Genomic DNA, 21819 nt, shown 5'->3' with positions numbered 1-21819 from the left:
AGGTGATTTACAGAGGAGTTACAGTTATATAAGTTAGGTAATGAGTGCATTTCTTTTTGGACATAGTCACTTCTCTGTTTTGGGGGGATTTGTTTTTGTTGTGTTACTAGTTAGAAGCTTGCAGTATTTGTCTTTTTATCAACTTTCCAAATCAAAAACTGTTATTGCTTTTATTAATGTGACTTGAATTACTTAGCTTGTGAAGGCAGGATTAACTTTTGATCCAGGTCTTAATCTATATATGGTTTTACACAAAGAAATTGTGACTATATTATGTTTTAGAAACGTATGATTACCTTGTGATATGTATGCATGTGGTCATTTAATTCTCAGAATATCTCAATAGGTAACTTCATATATAGCTATGAAGTTCAAGACAAATAGAGATTTTTCAGTCAGACCAAACTGTTACTGATGTCCATGCGTGTATTACTATTTCATATTGTCAATTTAAAAAAAAAAAAAAGCATGTGTAGATAAGAAGTTTTCATTTCAGGTCTTGCATCTTCTTTTTGTGTGTGTGTGGGAGGGTGGATAGGGCTTGTATTCAGCCTGGGCGCTGTCCCTGAGCTGTTCAGCTCAAGGCTACTGCCCTACCCTGGAGCCAAACCCACTTCCCATTTTCTAGAGGTTAATTGGAGTTAAGAGTCCCAGGTCCTTTTGTGCTTGGGTTGGCTTTGAACCTGGATCCTCAGATCTCAGCCTCCTAAGTAGCTGGGATTACAGGCTTGAGCCATTGCACCCAGCTCAGTCTTTCATCTTCTTGGTTTCTTTTTACATGTGAAACTTTATCAGGTCTGCTGAAACTATAGCTAACTTCTTTTAAGTATTCCAATACCATAGGTCCCTTTCACATTTCTGCCTAATCATAAAAGGAATTAAGATTTGAGAAAGATGTAATTTTTTAAAATTAATTTTGAGATGGGGAATCTAGGTTGTCCAGGTTGTCCTCAAATTCGTAGTCCTTCTGTTTCACCATTTCAAGTAGTTAGGACTAAGGCTTGTGCCACTGGTGTTCTTCAAAATCTCAAAGCAGATTTGAAAATTAGTTGGTTAGATGTGTTAAGATGAGCAGGCACACATTTAGAGACCGTGACAGAGAAGTGAGAGTAATTCACGGTTAACTACTATACACTTGGTAATTAGCTATTGTACATTTTCTTAGCTGCAGAACTGCTCTATTCACTGCAGTGGTGCGAAGAACTAGACAATCCACCTGTTGTTTTAAATGGTTTTTGTGAAATGCTTCAAAAAATGGATATTACCTATGATAACTTATGTGTTCTTGGCAATACTTCTGACCTTTTACAGCTGCTATTTAACAGGTAAGTATCCTTTTCAAATTCTGGTTTTTGAATTGTTGTACTTGCTTAAAAAGTTGTGTTTAATAAAATGTAAACCCAGCCAGATTCTGGTGGCTAACACCTGTAATCCTGGCTCCTCAGAAGACAGAACTGAGGATCATGGTTCAGAGCCCATCCTGGGCAAGAAAGTCTGTGGAACTTATCTCTAACTAACCACCAGAAAACTTAAAGTAGAGCTGTGAGCTGTGACTGAAAGTGGCAGAGCACCAACCTTGAGTAAAGAGAAAGGGAACACTGCCCAGACCCTGAGTTCAATCCTCACAACCTATTAAAAAAAAAGGTAAACACAATTCCTGTAATTCCTGGTAACATTTCAAATGGGATTGTTTGAAATAATTCCTGTTAATTTGAAATAATCCCTGTTAATGGTAAGCAAGACATGTTTCCATCTTTTAAGAGGTAATTTAGATTTTACGTTTTTAATCAGATCAGGAAACAGACGACAATGAAAGAAATAAAAACCTTTTTAAATTTGTCTGTTACCATTCAAATGAATCCCATATTTTATCGGTATCTATGATGTGTCTTCATGTCATTACTACTATTCTCTCCCCTAGATAAGGAATGTTTGTATGAGATCAGAATCTTTATGGCTTTTTTAATTTTTTTATTAAAGAATTTATTAACATTGATTTTTACATCATATTTCAAATGACAGGTTTAACAAACAAGTGTTCAGGAAGAGAATCTATATATAGTCACTGGCACTTAGTTTTTAGAACTTAATCAAAATTAGGCTAAGAGTTTGTATGTCATAGATACATATTTATGAAATAAAACATTATGTCTATAGAGTCATAGGTTTTTAAGTCTATATAGTTATGTTTATATTTCCATTACCATGTCCATAGCATTAGGTATGCAAATATTGAGTCCTTGCTCTTGTAGTCTTTGGATCTAATAGCCACATATTTTAATTTTTTTAATGATTTTTTTTGTTTTCTTTTAAGAATGTATGAGTTTCCTATAGTTTATCAGGCTTGCTTTACAGTATCAGGTTTTTACTCTTTCACCTGAAGCCAGCCACAGTGACCTTCAAGGTCACGTTTTCTGTTGGGGCTAGCATGAAATGAGAACTCTGTTCCAATTGTAACAGGCTACTCAGGAGGCTGAGATCTGAGGATGGTGGATTGAAGCCAGCCTAGGCACTAAAGGCATTAAAGTCTGTGAGATTCTTATCTCCAGTTAACCACCAGAAAACCTGAAGTGGTGGAAGTGGCACTATGGCTCAAGGGGTAGGGCAGTAGCCTTGAGCTGAATTGCTCAGGAATAGGGCCCAGGCCCAGAGTTCAAGTCCCACAGCCGACCAAAAAAAAAAATCCATTTGATTCTGTAAAAGGAATTTGTGTATCCAGTTTAAAAATCTTATTAAGAATATTTTTCAGTGACATTGCCCCAAAAGAAATGTACTCTTTTTTTTTTTGGTCATCGTGGGACTTGAACTTTGTGTACTCCTTACTTGACTTATGTAACTGTAAACCCTCTGTACAACATGTTTATAATAGCAATACAAAATTTAAAAACAAAAAAATAAGAATACTTTCAATAGATAACAGTGAACCCCTCCACTATAACTAATGTAAGCTAATAAACAAAAATGCCAATGTAAGTTAAAAGCTGTTTTAGCCGGGAGTTTGGCCTAGTGGTTAAAGTGCTTACCTAGCATGCATAAAGACCTGGGTTCGATTCCTTGGTACCACATACATAGAAAAAAGCCAGAAGTGGTGCTGAGGCTCAAGTGGTAGAGCTCTAGCCTTGAGAAAGTCCAAGGACAGTGCTCAGGCCCTGAGCTCAAGCCCAGGACTGGCAAAAAAAAAAAACAAAAACTGTTTTAACTTAGACAGGTTAAGTAGGCATGATACTGTTTCAAAAAGATTTCAAGGCTTGAAATTTACTTACTAAAAGAAAAAAAAAAAGAGTGCCCTTAAAGAATAGACCTCTGATCATATAAAATATATATAAATAAAATAAAAAATATAAAATGATATATATATATATCAAAATGAACTCCAAGAAATGGAAACAAGAGGGGTTTTTTTTGTTTTTGTTTTTCTTTTACTTTATCTGTCTTTGGGAGGGAAAGCTGGGGCACAGAATTGGAGGGATGAAAGGTGAACAAATGCAGCAGTAGTATTTTTTTTTTTTTTTTGCGAGTCTTGGGGCTTGAACTCAAGGCCTGAGCACTCTCCTTGGGCTTCTTCCTCAAGTCTAGCACTTTGCCACAGCACCAATTCCAGTTTTTTTTTTTTTAATGTATGTGGTATTGAGGAATCGAACCCAGGTCTTGGTGAAAGCTAGGCAAGCACTTTACCACTAGGCCAAACTTCCTGCCTCAAAGCAGTGGTACTCTTGAGACACTATGTTGAAAATGAACTATAAATGGTGGGTGGTAACAGGAGGGAAAAACAGAGTGAGGGAAGGGGTGACATTGTTCAAGAAGAAATGTATACATTACTTGATTTTTTTAAAAACTGTCATCCTTCTGTACATCACCTTTATAATAAAAACATTTAAAAATGTAAAATAGAACTCTTTCAAAATGTACTAAATATTTTTTCTTTTTTTTTTAGATCCATGGAGAATGGCACACTTTGGTCTCTCATTATTGCTAAGTTAATCCTTTCCCAAAATGTTTCAGCTGATGAAATAAAACCACATTATAAAAGAAAAGAAAGGTATTCTTACTTTGCAATTTATTGTCATTGCTTACCTTAGCTCTCCCCAGTAAATGAGGAGTTTCTAATGAATGAAGAAAAAAAATCCAAGGTATAGGAAATGAGGGAATTAAAGGAAATGAATTGTAATAGGTTAGAATTGCAAGTTCAAAAAAAAAAAAAATGGAGCCATTCCTTGTCCCGTTGCCTAGATTTGAATTCAGGTCTCCTGGGTGGTATATTTGCTTTTGCTAGGATAGCACTCTAGCCAAGAACCACATCTTCAGCCTTTTTTTCTTTTTTCTCTTTGAAATTAATGTATGTGTTTTGATTCTGGGGCTTGAACTCAAGGCTTTGTGCTAATGTTTAGCTTTTTCACCCAAGAATGGTGCTCTACCACTACATCTCCATTTCCTACTTTTTGCTAATTGAAGGTAACAGTGTAAGATAAGAGTCTCAGGGACTTTTTTGCCCAGGCTAACTTTAATCTGCAAACCTCAGACCTTAGCCTCTGAGTAGGTAGAATGGCTTTGTATCTGTTTATTTGTTTATTTGTTTTTTTTTTTTGCCAGACCTGGGGCTTGAACTCAGTGCCTCAGCTTTCTCAAGGTTAGAGCCCTACCACTTGAGCTGTAGCTCCACTTCTCTTTTTCTATGTATGTGGTACCAGGGAATTGAACTTAGGTCTTCATGCATGCGAGGCAAGAACTCTACCATTAACCCAAATTAAAATTTCTGGCCCTGAATTTTTTTTTTTAGATAGAGATTTAGGGAATTTTTGGCTAGGCTAAAATAAAGTTGAACTGCTATCCTCCTGAGTAGCTATGACTATAGATGAAAGCCATTGATGCCCAATTTAATGGAGCAGTGTTAACTTTGTAACATTTTATGAAATTTATGCTTATTTTAATAGCAGCATTTTATAAATCTGTTCTTGTTTTCCCTAGAAATCTTTCTGATAAGAATCCTTGATTTTTTTTCTTTCTTGTAACTTCTTTTCATTATTTTATTAATTATAAGGCCATGATAGGGGAGGTTACTCTTGTTTAGTGAGACTCATGCTACTGAAAAAGTTCTAGGAATGAAATAAATATTGTAAGGGCCAGGTACAGGTTGCTCACGCCTGTAATCCTAGCTACTCAGGAGGCTGAGAATTGAGGATCATGGTTCAAAACTGTGTTTCAAAGCAGCTCGGACACAAAAGTCCTTGAGACTTTTATTCCAATATACTAGAAAACCAGAAATGGCACTATGGTTCAACATAGTAGAGTGGTAAGCTAGCCTTGAGCTGAAAAGCTCAAGGACAGAACCCAGGTCCAGAGTTCAAGCACCACAACAAACTTAAAAAAAAAAAAAAAGTTGTAGCCAGTGTGGTGGCTCTCACCTATAACTCTAGCTATTCTGGAGGCTGAGATCTAAGGATCTTGGTTCAAAGCCAGCCCAGTCACTAAAAAGTCCACAAGACTCTTAGCTCCATTAGCCACCAGAAAACTGGAAGTGGCGCTGTGGCTCAAGAGGTAGGGCAGTAACCTTGAGTTGAAGAGCCCAGAGGCAAAGCCCAGGCCTGGAGTTCAAGTCCCACAATCTACTAAAAAAAAAAAAAAAAAAAAGTTGTAGGATGTTATTTGAAGATCTTCATTCAACAAGCATTTTAATTTACCAAGAGTTCTGGAATGATATATTTTGCATGGTAAGGTTCTGATTTCACTGTATCACAGGGGCCGGGAGTTTTGCCTAGTGGTAGAGTACTTGCCTAGCATGCATGAAGACCTGGGTTCGATTCCTCCATGCTGTGGCTCAAGTGGCAGAGTGCTAGCCTTGAGAAAAGCCCAAGTGCTCAGGCTCTGAGTTCAAGCCCCACGACTAGGGGGAAACAAAAAAAAAAAAGGTAATGCTGTGGCTCAAGTGGTAGAGCGCTGTCCTTTAGCATAAGAGGCTTACAGACTATACCCAGCCCCACAACCAACCAAAAATAAAAGAAGGAAGGTTGGAAGGAAGGAAAGAAAGAGAGAGAGAGGAAGAAAGAAAGAAAGAAAGAAAGAAAGAAAGAAAGAAAGAAAGAAAGAAAGAAGAAAAGAAAAGAAAGATCTTATCACAAAATTGTAAAAACTTTGCAGTCAGTGATATTTGTACATATTTAGAATATCCATCCATGCATGGACATTGTTCTAAGAGCAAAATCTTTGGGAAAAAATCCTAGATGTCTGTAGTAGCGAAATTATTAAATGATGTTCTTTCCATACTTTAAAGTATTACATTGATATTTTTGCTTCATTTTTATTAATTAGCATTACATGGAATATATAATATATACCTGTAATATAAATATTACATATATACATAACATATCACTTCAATGATAGGACAGATGTTACTGGTTAAATCAACTGATTCTTTTTTATTCAATTGATTCTTAAAGAGAGAATAATCACATTGTTAATAGTAGCCTAGGCTATCATTAGTATAAAAAAATCATCTTGCATGAAGGGAACTCACACTTGTACATCTCAAAATTATATACATAGTGGAAAGAGGAAAAGTAACAGAACAAAGGATAAGCAGTTTTATCATTGTGTGAACATTGTCTTTTTGTCTTTTTCTATGTGAATATTTTATATAAAGGTATTAGTTGTTCTTTTGATTTAGTCCTAATGAGGAATTTGAGATTACTGCATATATAGAATAAATAAAAAGCATATTTTTTCTTTTAAACAGTTTTTTTCCACTAACAGAAGGTAATTTGCATACCATTCAAAATCTTTGTCCATTTTTATCAAAAGAAGAAAAGAAAGAATTCAGTGCTCAATGTATCCCTGCTCTTTTGGGCTGGACTAAGGAAGACCTTTGCCGAACTGATGGTTAGTTACCTGATAATATCTCATAGATTTTATTACATGAGATGAAAGAATTGTTTCTTCATATGTAAAACCATATGTAGCAGAGTTAAATAACATTAATTTGTTCCTGCTTTACCCTTTTTTTACATATCAAGTTGACAGTCATTAGTATGAGTGTCTCTGAATGAGTGATTATTATCATTTTATAGAAATGAGATAGTCTTGTGGGAAATTTTGTTTTGTATTCATGAATAACCTTCCAACAATTTCTTCTCCATCTATATCCTCCCATCCCTCAATAGTGGGTGTCAAATGTACGATGTAGCCCGTGCTAGCCTCGTACTTTACCCTGAATATTTCCCTAGCCCTCCATCTATAGATTTTTAAGGCTATGCCTTATTTCTTCCCAGTCAACTAGTACTTATATAAATGTCAAAGAAAAAATAGCTTGTGTAATATTTGAAACTTTTTAAAATCTTTTTTCACTGTCCTAGTTCATTTAGTTGTTTAGCAAACATAGACATCTGCTGTATGAAAATTCCCATGGTGGACAATACAAATATGAATAAAATTGTGTCATTATAACATGTAGCCAAAAGAATGAATGGGCTGTTGTGGAGATGGACTATGAACGAGAATGTCAGTGGCAGAGAAAAAATTTAGAAGTTGAATGATAAAATTCTGTATGTGGTTCTCCGTACCCAAAATTCTTGAGAGGTACACATGTGCACTTAGTTTAATTTGAATGATGCTTAATTTAAAAGGTTGTGACAAGGTGATAGAGTACAGAAGAATATGGTGTTTTGAGAAGCAGTAGTATTTCTAAAAACGGGACTTAGGCTCATTTGTGATCTCTTTTCATATAATATTTTTGAGCATGTCTCAAATTTTTGATTTTTTAAAGTAGACTTAAATAACTATTTTAATTTACATTTTTCTGTTTGAATATTATTTTAGGAGGTTTTGGACATCTAGCCATTTTCAATTCTTGTCTGCAAACTCGAAGCATAGATGATGGAGAGCTATTGCATGGTATATTAAAAATTATAATATCCTGGAAGAAACAACATGAAGATATTTTTCTTTTCAGTTGGTAGGTCATATGAATTAATTCTCCTTCCTTCTTACCCTCCTAGATATAAAATATGGGCGTGGATTGTGTACCATGTAGTTACAATCGATAGAATGATAGGATCAAAGACACATAAGTCAGTCATTTGTGTCTACTTGCAATGGAATTTTTCCTACTGAATGCCAGTGTCAGTTTTTAATTGATTTTTTGTTTGTTTTTATTTTTTAATCACAGTAATCTGTCAGAAGCAAGTCCAGAAGTACTGGGTATAAACATAGAAATAATCCGATTCCTTTCCCAGTTTTTGAAATACTGCTCATATCCTTTAGCAGAGAGTGAATGGGACTTCATCATGTGTTCCATGTTGGCATGGCTGGAGGTAAATGAACTGGATAGGTCATCACTTCTTTTGAATCTTTATGAATACTGGTACATTAGAGCTTTTTATTGCATCATTTTATTCTTTAAATAATGATTATACTTAGGTTTTTTGTAAGATGAATGAACATTTGAAATGCTATTTAAATCTGTTCTAATAAGCTAACTACTGAATGGCGTGGATCTGGAAATGATAGTGGTTTAATGACTACCATCACCATCACTGATCAAATGTCCCGAACGCTATTAAATTATTCTTACATTAACCTATTTTAATAGTTTGCAGCACAGCCCTTTTCAGGCTTTATGTATTTTATTTTATTTTTGCCAATCCTGGACTTGTACTCGGGCCTGGGAACTGTCCCTGAGATGGTTTTGGTTTTTCTTTTTTTTCTTTTTTTTTTTTTGTGCTTAGGACTATCACTCTGCTATTGGGGTGACAGCATCACTTCTAGCTTTTTCTGATGATGAGGTCCCAAGGAATCAAACCTAGGGCATCATGCATGTTTGGCAAGCACTCTACCACAATGCCACATTTCCAGCCCTCAAATTCTATTTATTTTTTTTTCCAGCCCCATTTTTATTTTTAAATAAACCTTAAGCCTCATTTCTTTTTTATATTTTTACCACAATTACCTTTTTTTTTTTAAGGAAAAGGAAAACTTTATTTTAAATTCCTTTTTTCTGGCCTAGAGTAAAAGGAAAACTTTATTTTAAATTTCTTTTTTCTGGCCTAGAGTCTAACTCAGTGGTAGAATGCTTGCCTTCCATGCATCAGGCCTGAAGCTCACTCCTCCCTCATAATAATAATAATAAACATCTTTGTTGTACACAGAAAACATATTTTTGCTACTTTAGTTCATTTTACTACACAGGAAGTCTGCACATTTTTAATGGCTGTACATCATTCCATTGTTTATATATTCGTAACAAATCAACAGATGTTTCCTGCTATTATAAACATGTTATATGATATATGTGCATATTACAATTTCATGAGGTACAGTGATGTCTGTGGGATAATTCCTGAGATTCTTGAGACATACAAAAACATACTTTTTTAATCTTGGTAAATATCTCCACTTCATTTTCCACTTTTATGAGATCAGATGTAAGTTCTTGTTCTTTCAGAGCCTTGAACAGAGGGTTGTCTAAAACCCACAAACAACTCATTGGTGTTTTTGCAATCTGATAGGTGAGGAATTGTGTTCTCTGCATTATGTTTTTCTTGCTGTTTTGTTCTGCTGAGACATAGGGTCTTTCTGTGTAGCTCAGGCTAGCCTCAAATTTTCCTGCCTTAGCCTCCTGAGTGCTAGAACTACAGGTGTGTAGCATCACATCTGGCTTCAATGTAATTTCCTTATATGAGTGAGACTAATTATATTTCCATACATGAGACCTGTGATTCTTTTTCCGTACTGTTTCTTTCTATGTCCTCTTGCCCATTATTCCTTGCTCCTTTGTTTTCCATGCTTTAAGTCTCCATGCCAATACAGATATAGCAACTGACAAACAAATGGTGAATTAAGGGACTAGCTCCAGACTTGTCTACCAGTCTTCTAAGGAATCATTTTCCCACCTTGATGCTCAGAGGCACATGGAAGTTTCCAGTTAATGAATGATAGAGAGTAGCCATCCAAGTTTCCCAACACGTTGTAAGAGTTGAGCTTCAGAGGGTTAGCTACCCACCTAGCCACAGGACTCTGCTGGCTCAGAAGAAAGAAGGAACTCTGGGCTGGCTTCCCAGAGGTGACTGGTGGCATGGTTTCCATGCTCTCTATGTTACATCTTTCTACCCAGGAGAGCTCCCTTTCCTCAGAAACAAACTGCAGCAGGTTCTTTAATGAGTGAACAAATGAACATCAGTCATTCAGCTAGGTCTGCTCATCAAAATTTTCCATCTTTAACTTGAGCCTTGGGTTTTGCACTCAGCCTCTTCAGATAAAGATGCACAGAAAAGCTGAAACTTGGACATGCCTCCCAAAAAAGTAGCCAGCTGCCTGGAGCTTAGCACAGAGCATCTCCTCAGCCGCTCCCTCTCAATTCTATCTCAGTTGATCTTGACACATTCATCAAAGGAAGATTCAATAACTAAAAAAAACAACTTTCAGGGTTTTATTGTACATTTCTTTACTATTTTATTAGTTAGGCTTTTGGCTTTAGTTATTTTTGGAGAGTAAGGATGGATACAGCCATAGCCTCACTCAAGCTGGCTTCAAATTGAAGCTCTTCCTTTTTTTTTTTCCCAGTTACTGGGCTTGAACTCAGGGCCTGGGTACTGTCCTTGGGCTTTCTCAAGGCTAGAGCTCTACAGCTTGAGCCACAATTCTGTTTCCAGCCTTTTTCTATGTATATGGTACCAAGGATTTGAATCTGGGTCATCATGCATACTAGGCAATCATTCTACCATTAGGGCAAACTCCTGGCCCTATCAAGCTTTATTTTTTTTCTCTACAGGATTTTGTTGATGCTGACAGAATGATGCATATAAAATAAGCAAATGGAAAATAATTTAGGTTCTGTTAAAGATTCAAATCAAATACCCCTGGGTTCTGGGAGTGTAAGCCACTCAGGATGGAATTGGTCTGTATCTCTGTTTTGCCTGGTTATTAACAGTATCACTTAGAATTTTAAGCGTAATCTTTTTGACCCCATTTTTTTTTTTCTTTTTTTGCCAGTCCTGGGCTTGAGCTCAGGGCCTGAGCACTGTCCTTGGACTTTCTCAAGGCTGGAGCTCCACCACTTGAGCCTCAGCACCACTTCTAGCTTTTTTCTATGTATGTGGTACCGAGGAATCGAACCCGGGTCTTCATGCATGGTAGGCAAGCACTTTAACCACTAGGCCAAACTCCCGGCCCCTTGACCCCATTTTTCTTATTTAAAATAACCATGTGTGGCCACAGAGGTAATTAGAAATATATACTTGTACCATAGCTAGTAAATCATAGATGTTATTATTTCTTTCATAGTTTAGAAATTTAAATAGGCCTTTTTAGAATAAATTGTTCATAGTAACTGTAATACCTAATATATAATTATTTTCTGTAACAAGTAAAAAGTGACTCTTTTGAAAGTCTTCCTTAAGCTTTATTGAATGGAAGGTTGATGGAAACATTTTCCAGGTCCATAGATAAAGTTTAGTTCAGGTTTGGTCTCTCAAGTTTATTTGGTAGAGACAAGTGTAGTTTACCAAAGAATGGTGTTGTATTGTGTTCATGGGAAGAAGATTCTGATGTTTTTGTTTTTTAAGTTTTTTGCATTTCTTTTTTGTTTTTAGTTGGTATTATAAAGGTGATGTACAGAGAGGGTTACAGTTTCATAAGTCAAATAATGAGTACATTTCTTTTTCGACAGTGTCACCCCTTCCTTTGTTCTCTCCCAGTTTTTCCCTCCTAGCCTTACCCACAAATTGTATAGTTCATTTTCAACATAGTGCCTAGTGAGTGACATTTCTGTGGTTTCCTAATAGGTAATTTTGAAGGAAAATTGTTTTGTTGTAAAATACCTGTTTCTCCTGAGACTATACACTCCAAGTGTTTTTGTTTGTTTAAATTCATAGAAAGTAAAGTAGGATATGTCTTTGCATTTTATTTGTAGTACTATGGTAGAAAGTATGCATACCTATTTTGTTTCTATTTTTTTCTTCAGACAACAAATGAAAATCAAGCACTGTATTCTACTCCACTCGTACAGTTATTTGCCTGTGTCAGCTGTGATTTGGCCTGTGATCTCAGTGCTTTTTTTGATTCAGCAACTGAGAATACTGTTGGCAATCTTCCTGTAAATCTACTCAGTGAATGGAAAGAATTTTTCTCCCAAGGCATCCACAGTTTGCTTTTACCTCTTTTGGTCACTGTTACAGGCAAGTAGAAAAGAACATACTAGTAAGATTCATTGAAAATAACTTATTTAACAATTTAAAACAAAAACATTAAAATGGTTAAATCAGCAAAAAGGAAGGGCTAGAAAGAAAAGTATCCTATATGCTGTTGTTTTATGGCACAGAAGTTGCATATGGACGTAAGAGTAATTTAAATAATGTTTGGATTATGTAACTAGAACCTCTTTTCATTCAGTTCCTGTTGCTATCCAATCTTCTAAAATGTTTATGTCTAGTTTTAATCTCATTTGATTGTGAATCCATCAACTGCCATTATTAACTTACGTTTCTTTTCATTTTATCAGGAAAAAACAAAGATATGTCTGAAACATCATTTCAAAATGCAGTGCTGAAGCCCATGTGTGAAACATTAACATATATCTCAAAGGATCAGCTTTTGAGTCACAAACTCCCTTCAAGATTGATTGCTGGCCAAAAAACAGCCTTGCCAGTTTATCTCCAGACTTTGTTGAATACATTGGTCCCATTACTTCTCTTCAGAGCGAGACCTGTGCAAATTGCTGCTTATCATATGCTCTACAAGTAAGAATGTCCAACTAAGGCAGCCTATAAATACTATATATTTATTTATTTATTTTTATCATTCTATTGGTGGCTCATGCATGTAACCCTAACTACTCAGGAGATGAGATCTGAGGACTGTGGTTCAAAATCAGTCTAGGCAGAAAAGTCTGTGAGATTCCTGTCTCCAATTAGTTAACAGAAGTTAGAAGTGAAATAATGGTAGAACACTAGCTTTGAACAAGAAACAAAATCAAACCAAGCCTACTCCCCACCCCCCCGGCCAAATAAAAACATAAGGACATTGCCCAAACCCTAAGTTCAATGCTTAGAACCTGAATACACACACACAACACACATACATACATACATACATACATACATACATACATACATACATACATACATACGCATTCAAAAGAGACCAGACTATATTCAGACTGTAAACAACTAGGTGGGATGATGCCAGTTGTTAAATCTTTTAAAAAATAGATTCATTCAAGCTCAGTCCCGGACTCTCACACCTGTAATCCTAGCTACTAAGCAGACTAAGATTTGAGGAATACAGTTCAAAGCCAGCCTGGGCAGGAAAATCCATGAGACTCTCATGTCCAATTAATCACCAGAAAACTAGAATTGGTGCTGCAGCTCAAAGTGGCAGCACTAGCCTTGAGTGGAAAAAGCTCAGGAACAGTGCCCAGGTCCCGGGTTCAAAGCCCTACAACTGAACAACAACTCTTAATCTTTCTGTTCTTAAGTATTGATTAAACAATGGACATTTTTGTATAAAGTATTTTTAAAATAATCTGTTTCTAGATTGATGCCTGAGTTACCACAATATGATCAGGATAATCTAAAGTCATATGGAGATGAAGAAGAAGAACCAGCCTTGTAAGAATATATCTATAATTTGACTCATTAAGTTCTTACTGTGGAATAATATGAAACTTGAATAATAGAAAGAAGCAAGCAGAAGAGGGCCACTGTAAAAATAAGATAACTAGAAAGCTGTGTAGAAAGTGAAGACCTTTTAGAGCTTTACAGCTTTTAGAGGTTGTAAAACCTTTGATGTGGAACCAAGTTTAGCTGACATATTCAACAATTAGTAAATGAAGAAGGAAATTAACTTACAGTGTTATGAATGAACATAAATGTGATATTTCCTGAGAAGAAATATGATATTATGATTCAGAAAGTATCCTTTTGATAAATTTTAGTGATTGTGATTTTTTTTCATACTACTAAGTTAGGAGGCTTTAACAGGGAAAGTAAAATGAAATAATAGCATTTTAAGCCATTTTTGGAAATGAGGAAGATCTTTCAAAAATGTTTGAAGTATTGGCAACTTGTTAACGACAACTAAAAAGAAAATTATACCATTTACTCATTGCTTAGATCACCACCGGTGGCGCTGATGTCTCTTCTTAGCACTCTAGAAGATTTGTTAGAAAATGTCTTGGGATGTATTCCTGTTGGACAGATTATTACTATTAAGCCACTGAGTGAAGACTTCTGTTATGTCCTGGGATATCTCCTCACTTGGAAATTAATACTTACATTCTTCAAAGCTGCTTCATCTCAGGTAAATAAATCTGATATTTTTGGTTAAGGGGCACTGTTGGACGTCAAACTAATGTGACAACTTTTAACAGTTCTGATATAATATGTTTTTCTATTACTATTCTAAACACTTTTCTTCCCTCAGAAACAAAAGGGAAATGGATTATATTAAATTTTGTGTCATCACCCAAGTTTAGAATATTTTTTAAGCTAGTAATAGAAAGTTATTAGTTAATTCTGCTTCCATATTAGTTTTTCTCTCCGAAATGATTAGTCTCTGAACTGTGGCTGGACTAATTTTCTTCCATTTGATGAATATAGTTACTCTGTCTTATTTGAAGGGAGCCATACTTTTATAACATTATTTATATATATATATATATATTTTTTTTTTTTTTTTCCTGTGGGTCATGGGGCTTGAACTTAGCCTGGGTGCTTTGGAGCATCTGAGCTCCCTGAGCTCTTCAGCTCAAGGGTATCACTCTACCCTTGAGCCAATCCCCACTTTCTGTTTTCTAGAGGTTAATTAGAGATAAGAGTCTCAGGTTCTTTTGTGCGGGGGTTGGCTTTGAACTTTGATCCTCAGATCTCAGACTCCTGAGTAGCTAGTAGGATTACAGGTGTGAGCCACCACACCCAACTTAATTTTTTTTTTTTTTTTTTTGCCTGGTGTGGGGACTGAACTCGGCCTGAGCACTGGTAGGGAGGAATCGAACCTGGGTCTTCATGCATGCTGGGCAAGCACTCTTACCACTAGGTCAAACTCCCAGCCTGTATAACTTAATTTTATACTACCATTATAATAAGTTCAAAAGAATTGGAATTGGATGTTGCTTTTTGGGAGGCCAACTTCAGATTGTCATAGAAATTTCAGTGAAATTTACCTATTTGGATATAGGTAGTCAGAAAAAGTAATTGAAACTTAATTTCTAAATGGTGAAAATATCCTAGTTATTTTACTCCAAAAGATTCCAGCAACCACAAGATGTCACTGTTTCTTCATGGTTAGGAAGCAACTGGGAACATATTGTATTTCTTTTACTCTTTTTTTGGATCTCTTACTCTAAGTCTTGCAGTACAGGATGGCCTAGAAAGCTGGCACAGGCAGACACACTACACCTGACTTTATTTTTCACAACTCTATAATAAATCAGGTTGTTGGCTTTTATCCATACTTTATCATTCTACACATTTGCATAGTTGTAGTCAAGAGGAAAAAAATTATAGAGGCAACATTGATCTAATTGATAAACAGATTGGCTTTACTTTCTTTTAGGCCAGTTAGTTTGTGATTTATTAAACTGGTTTTATTTGCTTAGGATGTACTTCAAGAGTCTGTTGGGCTTTTACATTAATTTCTTAAAATACTACTGATCTCTGAAAAACCACAGCAGTTTGAGGTTTCTGCTTCTTTCTTTTTTCTTTTCTTTTCTTTTTTTTTTTTGTTCGGTTATGAGGCTTGAACTCTGGGCCTAGTCTCAGTCCTTGAGCTCTTCAGCAGAAGCTATTGCTCTACCACTTGAGCCACAGTGCCACTTCTGGTTTTCTGATTGTTACCTGAAGACAAGAGTCTCAAGGGTTTTAGTGTCCGGGCTAGCTTTGAACTGTAGCTTTAAACTGTGACCCTTAGATCTCAATCTCCTGAATAGCTAGGATTATAGGTGGGAGGTATCTGGCTTGCTTTTCTTTTTCTGTCTTCGTTTTATCATGTTACATTCAGAAATTAGGAACATGGCTAGGAATCATCCTTTTTAATTGTCAGGGTGGGAGCAAGAGTGCAGAAAACTATACAGCTGCTTTTATTATTGAGCCTGAGACCTGGAATAAACATTGAACAGAAAATCCTAGTAAAAAATACTGGATGGATCTGGAGATAGAATTTAAAAACAACTTACTAAAAATTGGATCCAAGGCTGGGGGTTTGGCCTAGCGGTAGAGTGCTTGCGTAGCATGCACGAAGACCTGGGTTCAATTTCTTGGTACCACATGCATAGAAAAATGCCAAAAAAAGTGGTGCTGTGGCTCAAGTGGTAGAGCTCTAGCCTTGAGAAACCAAAGAACAAAGAGGACTGGCAAAAAAAAAAAAAATGGATCCAGTATGAAAAGAAATGTACTCATTCATTACCTGAGTCATTGTAATCTCACTGTACATCATCTGGATAATAACAAGAAAAAAATTGGGGGAGGGGTGTTGGTCATAGGGCTTGAATTCTGGGCCTGGGTGTTGTCCCTGAGCTATTCTGTTCAAGGCTACCTACTGCCCTACCCCTGGAGCCACAGTGCCACTTCTGGTTTTCTAGTGGTTAATTGGAGTGTCATGGATTTTAGTGCCCAGGCTGGTTTTGAACCTGGAACCTCAATCCTCAGATCTCAGCCTCTTGAGTAGCTAGGATTATAGGCGTGAGCCACCTGCCTGGCTAAAGAAATCTTTTTTAAAAAGTGGGCCCACAGCTGGAGTACAGTGGCTCATGCCTGTAATCCTAGCTACTCAGGAGGCTAGATTTGAGGATCTCAGTTCAAAGCCAGCCCGGACACTAAAGACACAAAAGACTAAGAGACTCTTATCTCCAGTTAATCTCTAGAAAAGGGGAAGTGACATTGTGGCTCCTGGGGTAAAATGGTAGCCTTGCTAACGAGCCCAGTGACAATGCCCAGGCCTAGGGGTAGGGCAGTACCTCTGAGTGAAAGACCTAAGGGACAGTATCCAGGCCCAGAGTTCGAGCCCCATGACCCACAAAGGGAAAAAAAAAAAAAAAGAAGGCCCACATATGGTGATATATGCATGTAAGCCAACATTCAGGAGACTAAGGCAGAAAGTTCATACATTAAAGGCCAGTTCTAGACTGCATCGTGAGAAGCTTGTCTCAAAAGAGGAGGAAAAAAAGGCTAGGTGTTGTGGTTTAGACTAGAAATATTATTGGAGGCAGAGATTCACAGGATCATAATTGGAGGCCAAACCAGGTAAAAAGTTTGAGACCTTATCTCAAGAATGCAGATCTTGCGTGGTAGTAGTGTGCACCTGTGATCTTAGAGAGGTTACCAGTTAGAAGAATGATATAAGCCAGATCCTGGACAGAAATAACAAAGAGACTTTACCTGAAAAATCACAAAGAAAATAAGATTGGATAAGTGGTTCAAGTGGTAGTATACCTACCCATGAGCACAACACCATGAGACACTGAGTAAATTGTGAAGTAATGTACCTTCTATCTGATAAATAGAATGTAACCCTTCCATTAATTACAATAAAAAAATATATGAAAAAAAGAATTGAGAGGCAGAAAGCTGTTATTCTTGGTAGTGCATATGATTATAAAATCTGTTAAATATCTGGCAAATATCATGTAACCCTTTTATTAATTACAATAAAAAATATAAAAAAATCTGTTAAATATTTCTACATTATATGTCAAAATTTTTAAAAAAATGGATCCAATGTGGTGGTTCACACCTGTAATCAGCATACTGAGTTGAAGAGGAGAGTGACTTGTGGCCATTTAGGATAAAAAGTTTGTGAGATTCTATCTCAATGGACCAAGTTGATTTGTCACCCTAACCATGATGGGAAGTGGAGATCCTGTTTGATTTGCTTATCATATTTAATCAACCATTTCTCTACTTGTCCTTCCTTTTGTGTCATTATTTTGGCCAGCTGTTTTACAGTCTGTCATAAAATTTGGGCTTACTTCACCGCTTTCTTCGGATTATATTCTGGTTACTTTTTAGTAGGAGTCCCCAACTGCACAAATTGTGGCATGTCTTGAGCATGTTGCCTCAGTGACCTAAAATGCCAGTAAGTTCTTCTGTGGGCAATGCTACACTTGGTTACTCAGTGCAAGGAGTTTCCCCAGATTTCTCCTTTGTAAAGGTACTTTGGCCAAATTCCTTAGCTAGATTCTTGTAGTTGAGTAGTAACAGAGCTCAAAAAGTGCTGTTTTTGAACTGTAGATGTATAATATAGAAGAAGTCAGGTTAAAGTGGATGTAGATACTAAAGAACTGCAAAGTAAATTTGGCAAGAAGTGCCTGTAATGCACAAGTATTCGAGGGTGATCATGTTTTTCCCATTGGGGCCAGATTTTTCCTGCTTTTAAAGGAAAAATCAGAAATCCGTATTTTTAGATTATAGTTCATGATTGTTAAAACAATCGAGAGGAGACCTAAGACAGTTTGAATTATTCATTCGTGTTTTCTGTCCTAAGAGGTTACTGTAGTGTTTGATAGGAGGTTAGACATGATGCTGGAATTAGTTTACTTAGGAATTTCCAAGATTAGGGACCACGGTGTGGAAGGAATGTGTGGAAGATGTGGGAAGAAAATTGAATCATCTCTGTGGAATGGTGAATAGATTTCTTTGGCCAAAATAAGAGACTCTAAGCTAAAGTGAACATTTTAACAGACAGTTTAGAAAGAAGTTAGGAGCATATGTCTACTAATAAAGAAGGTGATAGTTTGTGAGAAAAGGTACTCATTTATAAGAAAAGGAAGCAGTGCCATACTTAAAGCACATGGCACATTTGGAAAGGAGGTAGTAGACATTTTATAGCATTCTCCCATGTACATTTTTTTGCCCCAGTGCTGGTGATTGAACCTTGTGCCTTGTGCTCAGCAAACATTTATTAGTGAGTTGCAGCCCCAGGTCTCATCCATATAATTTGAAGTGCTGAAATTAATTTTATTTGTATTTTCTTGTAGTGAGGTTTGTTTCTTATAATGGATTGTTTTGGTCTAATTGAGTAACTAAAATTTTAATTCATTGCTCTCTACCAGCTTCGAGCTCTGTATTCCATGTACCTTCGGAAAACAAAGAGTTTGAATAAATTACTCTATCACCTATTCAGACTGATGCCAGAAAATCCAACCTATGGAGAGACAGCTATTGAGTTCTCTAGTAAGGATCCTAAAACATTCTTCACTGAAGAGCTGCAGCTGAGTATTAGAGGTTAGTGACACACATGGTTAGGGCCTTTCTTGGAGATGCAGTTCAAACTAGGTGGTACAGTACTTTTCCAAAGTGTGAGTGGAACATGAAATTAAGATGAGTTTGCAAACTTCTTTAAGTAGGACAGTTAGAGCTCATAGTGAGGTGGTAAAGACTTAAAAAAGTTTCAAAGCTTCAGATTGTTATATTGTACTTTATATTTGATTTGAAAGATTTGTTATGGGATTATTTGGAGGCAAATAAATACGTAGTCTTCAGTTACAGAAACAAAAATAATGGCAGAAAGCAAAAATAATGACAATTTCATCTATTACTGGAAGTGCAGATTTTAGCTGAGAGATTGTTTACATATCTAGCTGTACTATGAATAGGAATTTACTAAGAACAGGTGTTTACTAGGAATAGGAATTTTCAAAAACCCTGGCAATCTTAGGATGATCTGAGTCTGTGCATATTGAGGTGGTTATTCTAGAAGTTTTGCAGCTCACTGAGCTCTGGGAAAACTAAAGAAGATTAGATGCCTTTTTTATCTATAGAAGAGAGAAATTTTAATTTTTCCTCCTTTTTTTTTTTGGCCAGTCCGGGGCTTGAGCACTGTCATTGGACTTGCTCAACACTTGAGCCTCAGCACCACTTCCATCTTTTTTCTATGTACGTGGTACCAAGGAATTGAACCCAGGTCTTCGTGCATGCTAGGCAAGCACTCTACCACTAGGCCAAACTCCCAGCCCGAGTCTTTCCTACTTTTAAAAAATATGTTCAAATCCAAGCCCAGCACTTGTGGTTCACGCCTGTAATCCTAGATATTCAGGAGGCTGAGATCTGAAGATCAAGGTTCAAAGCCAGCCCGGGCACAAAAGTCCATATGTTCTTTTGGTTGGCTACAAAGATTCTTTTCTAACAAAAACACTAATTGGAATCTTTTATTCTATGTAAAGCATGTGTCACTAATGAAGAATGTTTTTTTCCTCAGGAACATCAACTCTTTCCTACCAGATTCCACACTTGGCTTGCTCAGTCTATCATATGACATTGAAGGACCTGCCTGCCATGGTGAGGTTGTGGTGGAATAGCAGTGAGAAGCGTGTTTTCAACATTGTAGACAGATTCACAAGCAAGTATGTTAGCAGTGTTCTTTCTTTCCAAGAAATATCTTCTGTGCAAACAAGTACACAGCTGTTTAATGGCATGACGGTTAGTATTGTCTTGACTTTGTCTGGAAAACTTGTTTGAATATTGGTTATATCACTCATTATTAATAGCATTACAAATCACAGCTCTTCATTGAGTATATATATGTCTGCCTACTTTATTTTCACATTCTGTGTATTGCACACATATGCTAGACATGCAAGTAATGTTTAATACTGTATAATTTACTCAGAAGTGTTTTATCTATACAATACAATAAGATATAGTTTCTATGAGCAACATATTTTGTTCAAACCAAGTTTGAAGGTCATGAAAATTACCATAAAACATGAAAGGGTCTAAAACCTATTTATTAAATGATTCATGTGGAAAATAAATCAATATTTACTTTTTTTTCTCTTCTGCAAAGTCTTTATCTGCTAAAAAGTTAACCTAACAGCCAGGAGTGTGCCCTGGTGATAGTGCGCTTGCCTAGCATGCATGAAGCCATGGGTTCGATTCCCCAGAACCACATACACAGATTAAGCCAGAAGTGACACTGTGGCTCAATTGGCAGAGTGCTAGCCTTGACCAAAAAATGTCTAAGAACAGTGCTTAGGCACTGAGTTCAAGCCCAGGATTGGCAAAAAAAAGTTAACCTATCAAAATGTTTTTTGCTATTTCAGTTACCTGGGGGCTTGTCCCAGGCAAAAAGTTATCAAGGACTCTCTCACCCCAATCTCATCCAATAAGTCATGTGTGTTTGGTGCACATTTGTAATCTCAGATAAATGAGAGACATAGGTAGGAGGTGATCATCTGAGGATAGCTCTGGGCAAAAATCAGAAAACATATCTGAAAAATACAAAATGTCCAGAGCATGGCACAAGTGGTAGAGTACATTCTTAACAGTTGTAAAACCCTCAGTTAAAATCCCAGTCCTAAGACACTTTCAAGTGGCAGAATGAAATTTAGATAAAAGAGTTGTTCTTGTATTGTAGGTTAAAGCTCGAGCTACTACTCGAGAAGTTATGGCTACTTACACAATTGAGGACATCGTCATTGAACTTGTAATACAGCTGCCTTCCAATTATCCCCTGGGTTCAATAACAGTGGAAAGTGGGAAGAGAATTGGGGTGGCTGTTCAGCAATGGCGGAACTGGATGTTGCAGTTGAGCACTTACCTCACCCACCAGGTAGGTTATTGTTTACACATGTGGATTTCTAGAAACACGATTTACTTGAAAAGCAGTGAGCCCAAAATACAACACTTCTGTGTCAGATGGGAATACATAAAAAAATTCTTACTTAAACACAGATACATACCAAAATTGCTTTAAGTTTTGAGGCTTTGTAAGTTACTTAGTGATGTGCAAAAGAGATTGACTTTATTGAAGTTGTAGAGATGTAAAGCAATATATGGCATTAAGGAAATTAAGTTGAAAGACTTTTCAGAAAGAGACTAATGGATACTTTCGGAG

General features: G+C 36.5%; 1 protein-coding gene across 1 annotated transcript in view; it reads left to right on the top strand.

Moving 5' to 3' along the window:
* The window catches only part of Ltn1 (listerin E3 ubiquitin protein ligase 1), a 52436-nt gene that overhangs the window by 27163 nt on the left and 3454 nt on the right, over positions 1 to 21819 (top strand). The window contains exons 17-28 of the mRNA XM_090348376.1: positions 1166 to 1325; positions 3935 to 4039; positions 6734 to 6876; positions 7813 to 7948; positions 8162 to 8306; positions 11954 to 12167; positions 12491 to 12728; positions 13524 to 13598; positions 14103 to 14289; positions 19037 to 19208; positions 20182 to 20402; positions 21340 to 21534. Coding sequence (XP_090204502.1) covers positions 1166 to 1325; positions 3935 to 4039; positions 6734 to 6876; positions 7813 to 7948; positions 8162 to 8306; positions 11954 to 12167; positions 12491 to 12728; positions 13524 to 13598; positions 14103 to 14289; positions 19037 to 19208; positions 20182 to 20402; positions 21340 to 21534 — 1991 coding nt within the window. The remainder of the gene's footprint in view (positions 1 to 1165; positions 1326 to 3934; positions 4040 to 6733; positions 6877 to 7812; positions 7949 to 8161; positions 8307 to 11953; positions 12168 to 12490; positions 12729 to 13523; positions 13599 to 14102; positions 14290 to 19036; positions 19209 to 20181; positions 20403 to 21339; positions 21535 to 21819) is intronic.

This window comes from Megascapheus bottae, chromosome 1 (genome assembly GCF_031878675.1).
Source record: "Megascapheus bottae isolate mThoBot1 chromosome 1, mThoBot2.hap1, whole genome shotgun sequence".
In the NCBI taxonomy this organism is placed as follows: domain Eukaryota; kingdom Metazoa; phylum Chordata; class Mammalia; order Rodentia; family Geomyidae; genus Megascapheus; species Megascapheus bottae.
The sequence above is the reverse complement of the archived record's forward strand: the minus strand, read 5'-3'. Positions and strand labels throughout refer to the sequence as shown.